The sequence below is a fragment of the Synchiropus splendidus genome, chromosome 7 (assembly GCF_027744825.2).
Source record: "Synchiropus splendidus isolate RoL2022-P1 chromosome 7, RoL_Sspl_1.0, whole genome shotgun sequence".
Taxonomy (NCBI): domain Eukaryota; kingdom Metazoa; phylum Chordata; class Actinopteri; order Syngnathiformes; family Callionymidae; genus Synchiropus; species Synchiropus splendidus.
Window position 1 is genome coordinate 11,184,702 of NC_071340.1, and position 8,880 is coordinate 11,193,581.

General features: G+C 40.1%; 1 protein-coding gene across 1 annotated transcript; it reads left to right on the top strand.

Moving 5' to 3' along the window:
- Nucleotides 1–434: 434 nt before the first annotated feature.
- Nucleotides 435–8,670, top strand: ubac1 (UBA domain containing 1). Its single transcript, XM_053870449.1, has 10 exons — nt 435–828; nt 2,970–3,090; nt 3,176–3,249; nt 3,558–3,665; nt 3,750–3,852; nt 4,367–4,475; nt 4,682–4,973; nt 5,049–5,135; nt 5,396–5,534; nt 7,174–8,670. The coding sequence occupies exons 1-10, from the start codon at nt 691–693 to the stop codon at nt 7,287–7,289; spliced, it is 1,287 nt and encodes a 428-aa protein (XP_053726424.1). The 5' UTR covers nt 435–690; the 3' UTR covers nt 7,290–8,670.
- The last annotated feature ends 210 nt before the right edge of the window (nt 8,671–8,880 follow it).

The window sequence follows — 8,880 nt, forward strand, 5'->3', positions numbered from 1 at the left end:
TTTATTTCTCCCAACGCGACCATGTTTTCTTACTTTGAGTTATTGATCAGAACATGTTGAGAAACAACCATCATATGATTATAGATGGTAAAGATAAATTAACTTGAAGGATGACTCGCTGTCTCGAAGACGGAGATTGACATTTGCTTAAATTAAAAAAAAAGTCATATTTTGGTGGCGAATTTAGTTGCACTATGAATTATTATTATTATTATTAGTAGTAGTACTATTACTACTATTACTAGTAGTAGTAGTATTAGTATTATTTACAACAAACATAATATAATAATAAGAAGAATAAGAAGAAGGACGATTATTATTATTATTGTTGTTGTTATTACGGCAGAAGGTCGTCGCGGTAGTTAACGCCTTGTCTCGAGCAAGGTGTTTGAAAAGAACTCCAACTCCCATGATGCTCTCCGGGCGCTGCCATCAAAGTTTAAAGTTCATTGGTTCCAGTAAAAATAGGATACAGGCTGGTTGGCTGTTTGCTTGTTACCTGGGGAGAAAAAACAAACAAGCCGGTGAGCACGGAGCGGACGAACCGGTTACCGCAGCACCGAAGACCGACAGCGGGAGCGGAGCATGGCCCTCAGCTAGGCGGAGCCCGCAGTTGGTCTGTTATCGGTGGATTTAGAGAACGACGGTCAGCTGGCGGCTAATATTAGCTAACGTCAGTGAGCTGCAGCTATGTTCGTCCAGGAGGAGAAGATATTCGCTGGGAAGGTGTTGAAAATCCACGTCTGCACGGTGGACGGGACCGAGTGGTTGGAGGAGGTGACGGAGGACACCACCGTGGAGAAACTGAAGGAGAAGTGTTTGAAACATGTAGGTTTGTTGGGAGGCTCTGTGCTGTGCCAAGGCTCTGCGGGGTGTTTGCACGTCCTCCGCGCAAATTGTCAGTGTCACCGCCTTTGTATTTATAGTAACCGGGTAGACCTCGCTATTTATAATTCAGCAGGTCGGCTGCCCCTCGCCGGCATCGAGCTAACTGTCCTCCTCACACACTGTCTATTATTACACAGCTCCTCTCACCATCTATGGTCCACAGCTTCACCTGAACTTCGCGTCTCGTGCTCATGTCTTATGACGAAGGCAGGCGTGTTTGCAAGATGCACAGTGAATACATTGTCATGTCATATACTCGTGGTTCCCTTCAGTGTTTCAGGAGATCTGTAGTGTCTTCCTGTCTTGATACACCTCCAGGACACAAGCAGGTTTTACTTGCGATTACTTGCTCTTCTTACTTCCTGCCTGCTGTACTGTACTGTACTGGTTCTAAATCGCAACGCACCTTAGCGTAGTCATGACATTTGAGCCGTGTTTAGCTAAGAAGCTACGTTTGGTTTTTAGATGAATCATATTTGCCTTTAATCAGATCGCTTGAGAATAACCCTGTGTTGATTTAACTCCCGTCATTCCTGGTCCAAAAGACTCGTGAGAAAATAGCAGCAGGCTTCATGTGACATTTCCTCATGACTACTCCGATTAAAAATTAAACTTTAGACGCACACATTTCGAACTATAAACAGTGGATAGAAGGAAATAGCGTAGTTAAACATTAAAAGATTTACTCCTCTGCAGGGTGAATATGCTAACGTGCAACATGTCATCATTAATACATCTGATCTGATTTGTTGTGCTCAAACTTGTGAATCTTTTACATCAGTAGATGTTGCTGGTGAATGCCCCAAGTCCCCTGACCGAGTCCATGTAGGCTTATCTGCGATGTAAGATGTAAATAATGAGAAGTTTAATGGTTATAGCGGTTTAAAGGACGTGTTGGTATTTGAATTGAAATCCCGAATTTTAGTGATTTAGGAAGTCTCTGAGAGTCTCTCAAAATGTTTATATGGTAATGATCAATTATTCAGCCGAGTGGGATCACCATGTCTTCCCAGGTTTGGTGGAGGATGGTAATCATGTTTCCCTGTCAGGGTAGCAGAGGCATACATGGTTACAGTTACTGTTCATTACAATCGCGCACTTCACTGTACACCTCACTGCATCTGAGATATTTTACAACATGAGAAGTCAGTGTACTGACTGAACTACTTATATTGGGCAGTAATAACATGTACATTGTGATCATATGCCATCATCATGAAGCACTTATAGAGTAATGACCCAGAATATTTCAAACAACTCAACTGTTTTGATCCACTTAAAGACAAAATACATCTTATTACTACTACTACCACTGCTGCAGGCATGTTCTTTTTTTTTTACATTTTGGCGGGAGAGTGATTTTAGGTGCAGCGCTCACGAGAGAGACATCGCTGCACTTTTGCTCCCTTTTAAAACATTCGTTCAATTGAATAAATGTAATATGCGGCTGCAGCCCCTGGCAGATTTAAAGTCAAGTGTTCACCTTTCATGAGAAATTGTTAGTAGTGGCAGGTTAAAGTGATGTAACTTGAGCCGAATCTGGAATCCGCCCGGCAAAATCAGACAATGGTTTTGTTTTCACTCTGAAATATACTGGCAATAAACTAAGATGAGTGTTACCCACTGTGTTTCTATAATGTTCTTATTGATCAGTGTCCAATTTTGTCAAGTTATCATTTTTGATAGACTGGCATTAAATTTCCCTCTTGGAGGATTTTATATGTGAAAAAGCTGCTCTTCTCCTTCTGTTTGGGACCTTTCTGCTCATCATGGATTCTTTTGTCCGAGTCTGTATCATTGTTTCTCTAATTGCTTTGTTGGTCCATATTTTGCAAACAAGGATGTGCTAAGTTTTCATCTGTAATCTGTAAATATGAAAGAAGGTTTGTGGTCACTGGCTGAGAGTGTAACACTTCCTCTTTGGTCTAGACCCGCCAATTCTGAACGTTTCTTGTAACTGCATATCACATTTGTTCCTTTTCTATGATGATTTATTTGTTTATATTGCTCTGTCTGATTATGCCTCTGGAACAACTAAGGCAGGCAGGATAACCGAGATTTTTGTTTTTTTACATGTGTAGTATGTACATGGAAATCTAGAAGACCCCAAGACCCTCACCCATCATAAACTTATTCATGCTGCTACAGAGAGAGTCCTCACAGACACGAAGACGGTCGCTGATGAAAATATCAAGGATAAAGGTACAGCATGTGCATATGATTCAGAATGATTTTTCGAATAATCACTCAACAGCTTTATGTTGACCAAATGTCAATTCTCTTGCAGATGTTTTACTGCTTATAAAAAAGAGACCACCGCCAACCCTCCCAAAGATGGCAGACGTAAGCACAGAAGAGAAAGTAAGTTCATTAAGCTGTTGGTTTAGCTTTAACTTTAGAGGGATAAATCTTATCACCTGTGACCTGGACCCTTTTAGCAAAGGCAGAAGATTACTGACATTGAGGTGCATTCAAATTTCTAATCCAATGGTCTTTAGTCTCTATATCCTAAAAATGTTTTTTAAGGAACATTATTATGTATTTTTGCGCATAAAATATGTTGTATGCTAATGCTGTATGCTGCTCATTTTGATTGACTTTTTTAATATTTTCAATTCATCACTACTGCTCAGAAGATTCTGTTTTCAAATCTCATTTTCTTATTCCAGAAAAAACAAGAAAACAAGGCTCCAGACAAAGACGCCATTCTAAAAGCCACCGCCAATCTCACAACGCGCCACACTGACCGAACAGTCACCCAGCACAACATTAGAGATGTAAGGCTCATTCAAGCTTGCAGGACCAAGGTTTGTAATGCCCGATGAAAGATGCTTGAAAATCTCTTGTTTTTTTCTGCTTAGTTTCAGACAGAGCTCAGAAAAATCTTGGTTTCACTTATTGAAGTTGCACAGAAGCTTCTTGCCTTGAACCCTGATGCTGTTGAGCTCTTCAAGAAAGCCAATGGTGAGGAATTGATTTAGTTTTAACCTCCGAACGTCTTATCTAGGATGTCTAGCTTCTGGAATTCCAAATCTGATTTACAAGATTTGAGCCTTTTATGAATTCATTTTGATTATATGAACTTTTCTGGCTCTTAAAACTAGCGGTTAAGAGGTCCATCCAGCACAATGAATCGGCAGTTGAAAATGCTCCCTGGTGAATTACTGTCAGGAACTGCTCCAGTGGACTTGCTGCATCTGTTTTAAGCTAACTGTGGAGTAAATATTAACTTTGTTAGAAAATGCCACGCCTCATTACCGATGGATATGTGGAGTGCAACTCGACTTAGTATCACCGTTTACTTTTACCCACATGATTTACATTCACCACGTGGTGGAAATAAAGTTTATCGTCTTCGTGTTTTCTGTCTAGCTAATCCATTGAAGGTTAGATTAAGTGCATTGTATTAACTGCCAACTGTATCGACGTCAGTGTGTGTTTGTATTTTGTAATGTGAGCTGTGTGTCTTTGTTTGTAGCAATGCTGGATGAAGATGAAGAGGACCGTGTAGATGAAACAGCCTTGCAGCAGCTCACCGAGATGGGTTTCCGTGAGAGCCGTGCCATCAAAGCCCTCAGACTCAACCAGTAAGTGTTAGAAGCTTGGTGATTGTGCTTCACAGAGAACAAGCAGGGTCAGAGTTTCCTGTCAAATGTGCTAGTCCTCTTAATATTTCAGTGTATCTATGGTGAAAGTATTCTCATTGGGTATTTTTTCTAATCATAAGCCCCTGGTACTGAAGCTAACTGAGCAGATACAAGAGAGCTTATATCTGTGCTGTCTCCGTCCACAGCATGTCCGTGACGCAAGCGATGGAGTGGCTGATTGAGCATGTGGATGACCCTTCTGTTGACGCGCCGCTGCCAGGTCAAGACTGTTCTTCCTCTTCCACCGCAGCAGGAGCCACGGCTGCTGCCACGTCAGGACCTTCGTCGTCTGCATCAGCATCCGCTACAGCTTCTGCGTCTGTCAATCGCCGCAGCCTTTCCAGTCAGTCCAGCACGGAGGAGAGCAGCAGACAAGATGAACTCACGGAAATTTTCAAAAGGATTCGAAGGAAAAGAGAATTCAGACCTGATTCAAGAGTGGGTTGAACTTTGACTCGACTGAATGAAATACTAGAGTGTGAATAGTAAGCTGGTTGTTGACCTCTTTCGCAGGCTGTTATTGCGTTAATGGAGATGGGTTTCGATGAAAAAGAGGTGATTGATGCTTTAAGAGTCAACAATAACCAGCAGGATGCTGCGGTAAGACTTCAAGGACACTTTTATATTCCACTATTTCAAATCACTTAAATGACTTAATGCAGAGAAAAGGCTGACAGAGGGGTTGTTTATGACACTTGTTATTTGGACTTAATCTCAAGGGCAATTGAAATTAAAGCTGCCCTTGAATTTAAAAGTGCGAATAATGAAGTCATTTATTTGCAGTGTCTCACCAGCTGAGCCAATCTATTTGGTGATGATGATTTTATAAATGATTTTGTCTTCTACATTTTCTTCCACAGTGTGAGTGGCTGCTGGGAGACAGAAAACCTTCTCCAGAAGACCTAGACAAAGGCATTGATACCAACAGCCCACTGTTCCAGGCCATTCTGGAGAATCCAGTGGTCCAATTGGGTTTGACCAACCCCAAAACTTTACTTGGTATGGTTTTTTTTTTTTTTAATCTCTTACTACAGAAGGATGTCGGGAGTCACTTCATTTTGAATTTCTTTGTTGAGCTTCTTCTACTTTCAACCTCTGTCTAGAAGGTTATGTTTTCGTGTCTGTGTTCAAAATTACTTGGATTACGTGGATGACATTTTCATGTGAAACAAGTGATTCAATTTTGTGAGTGACCCGGATGACAACTCAGCAATCTTTTGAATTGTACTTGTCATTGAGAGATTGTGTTTGCTTGCCGGAGGTTTGCCATCTCCCTCAGTGCTTTTCCAGTTTGATTATAGTTTGTTCTCTGTTTTGGTCTTACCTCTTAAACTGTCCAATTTTCTCTCTTTTTCACCTGATGATTATAATGTTTCTTATTAGCTACAGTTACATGAGCACTTTTTGCACAATCTGATTGAATGTATTTTGGTCAGAGATGTGATCTTTCCAGTTTACATGACCTGTAAAGATACCATCTCAGGTGTGTGCGGTCATGCAGCCATCGTGTAATCTGAACTGAACTCCTCTGACATGCGTAGTGCTGTAAAGCTGAGTGTAAATAGCTGGAAGTGGAGAAGAGGAGCCTTTGGTGCAGCACAACTTGCTGGATCAACAACAAACTGCCAGCCGTTACCTAGCAACACGTTTTAGCAGCGCTGAGTGCATTATATCAGTATTTTGTGTCTGTATTTGGTTTAATGCTTTTGTTCACCCGGTGTGAATGGCTTTTATGTGAGAATCCATTTATTGGTTATGTCACGTGTTGTGTACATGTTTTGACCCAAAGTAAGCTCAGACACGGAGAGGCGATCGCATATGTACATATGCGCCAGTCCGGTCATCCTTCGTGATAAACCACCCCTCTTCTTCTGAACGTTATTTATTTGTAAAGACTTGTTTCCATAAAGCATTTTTATTTTAAATCAGGCTTTTATTACATTAAAGGCCTTTTTTTAATTTTATGTAAAATTACATTTCAAGGCATTTTGTTGTCAAACTTTACCCCTCTCATGAATGATGTGCAGCCTGCTGAAAGATTATAAAAATTAGGAATATTTTCTGAGTCATACATGCATTTAAGTCACATGCATTTTAAGTCTAGCTGCTGAAAAATGGAACAAGATTTTCTGTGGTGGTCAAAAACATACATACAGCATACTTATGCAGAGAGACTGGACAAGGTCCGTCTCCTTGTGCAGAAGATGCTTTGTAGTTCTGCAATTCACAGAATAACAAAGTGTGTCATTGTTACCTCTTTTGACCATGTTTTTCTGTCTTTTTTTTTGGCTTGGAGTTATTTTCGGTGCAGTCCATCTGTCATTACTGTGAAGAAAAAAATCTGTGGAAAACAAAGCATTTAAAATCCATTTTAGTAGGAGAAAAATTACTGTGGTTACTGTCTATGTAACTAACTTGGTAATTTAACTATGCATTGTTTGGAATTTAAACATTCATTATCTTTCTCAGAATATCTTATTGCACTCAATTTTGATCAGCGTTTGGATCTTGTCAGGGTGATGTTCAGGAAAAATGGGAAGCTGGAGCCTGACAAGGCGTGATTGAATGATTGCTCTGATGAAACTGGAGAGCATGGATTGACTAGCAGACATTAACTAGCTTTGTTTTTCATCTGCAGCATTTGAAGACATGCTGGAGAACCCTCTGAACAGCACCCAGTGGATGAATGACCCAGAGACTGGCCCTGTAATGCTCCAAATATCCAGAATCTTCCAGACCCTCAATCGCACATAGAGCCTGCTTCTCTCTGACCCCGTGTGTGTGTGACTGGCAGCTTGCGTGTGTCTTCACCATATAAGAAAGCGTGTCTATGAATGTGTGTGTTCGTGTGTCTTAATGTGGCAGAGACAAAAGTATTGTTTATGCCTTGTGAAAACAAAATTTAGTGTTACACACATAAATATTTATAACAGTACCATAAAAAAAATATACAAACGTGAAACATTATTATTGAGACAATAGTAATAATTAAATATTTACCAAGTTTTTACATTTTATGGAGGAATTTGTAATTTTTGACAGACATGATTTATTTTGTATAATTTCTCCATTGGATATAAATTTTATGTTGGCGCCTCAAAGAAAACCTTTTTCTATGTTTTGCAATATTTAAATATCGATTGTCTGTTGTTGCGTTTTGTCTGTGGTGATTGTTTATTTTTCCTCTCCCCGTTGAGATCTGGGCGTGAAGTGGCTCGCATATCTTCAGATACCTCTTTCTCCATTTGACTGTGAGAGCCCCCGAGGTTGCTGTTCGTCGAGCGTTTCTCTCGAACCGACGTGTGAGCATCTTCTCAGCTATTTATCTGACTTTCTTGCCTTTTAGAGAACGGCTCTATGTAATCGGATTCTTTCTCGTGATGTTTTTACAAGAGAGATGGAATATCGGCCCGTGTATTCGTGTCAACGTGCTCGTGAATGTCGCATTTTTATGATTCACCAAGCCCTTTGTTGAAGAAAAAAACCCATCAAATTTGTTTGTTAAAGGCCTTTGGATGACTGAGGATGCATGTTCATCTCACCTGGCAGCACAATGAAAATACTATTTGAGACGGAGCTCATCTTTGTCATTTGTTGCAGCGGCTCTTTACATTAATGAAATCAAACCAAAATATGACTATATAACCTGCCTTGTCATTAGATGTGCCCATTGAAATTCACTGTATTTATCTGCATCAGAAATGATAGGGGTCTATTTCATTTGTTACAAGTGCAAGTACAATATTAAACATCACAGTAATGACTGCAGCTTCAAGGAGAGCTTCATCGTCCATCGACAAGAGGATGTGTGAGCGCCTGCGTTCGTTCGAATATGTTTGTTGTCCGAAACCGCCTCCTTGTTTCACTGAAAGGCTTTAATCTGTCCACAATATTGTCTCTGTATAAAGGCATCTCAAGGCATTGTTTTGTAAACACAATACTGATAAGTGTTTTACTTCAAAAGGTGTTTGAATTGCATATTTATATCAAAGCCAAACTAGAAATATTATTTATAACACTTTGAAGGTAATCTGCAAATGTGAAAAAATACCCAACTGAATGGTTCTGAAGTTGTTTTTATAAACCATGATGTGTTTGTCTTGTGAGTCACATTAATGGAAAAATTTAACAATCACTCCAGTGTCAGGTTTTTTTCTTCAGCATATTAACCACATCGCCTGTTTTTTTTAAGGCACTGGCATTGTTTTCCTCCCTTACCTTCAATTTCCACCTATGCAACCTGCTCAGTCCGGCCACTCTAGCTGCCTCATGGCCTTCGAATCACTTGTATTAAATTACTTTTGTTGTGGCTGGATGTTTTGTGTTTTTCACCAAATCTGCAGAG

What these genes read in the sequence shown, in the direction of transcription:
- ubac1 (XM_053870449.1), top strand. Translation starts at nt 691, where the DNA reads ATGTTCGTCCAGGAGGAGAAGATATTCGCTGGGAAGGTGTTGAAAATC. An exon ending in ATAACCAGCAGGATGCTGCG is followed by an intron (nt 5,136 to 5,395) that starts GTAAGACTTCAA and finishes TTTCTTCCACAG; the next exon opens with TGTGAGTGGCTGCTGGGAGA. An exon ending in CAACCCCAAAACTTTACTTG is followed by an intron (nt 5,535 to 7,173) that starts GTATGGTTTTTT and finishes TTTCATCTGCAG; the next exon opens with CATTTGAAGACATGCTGGAG.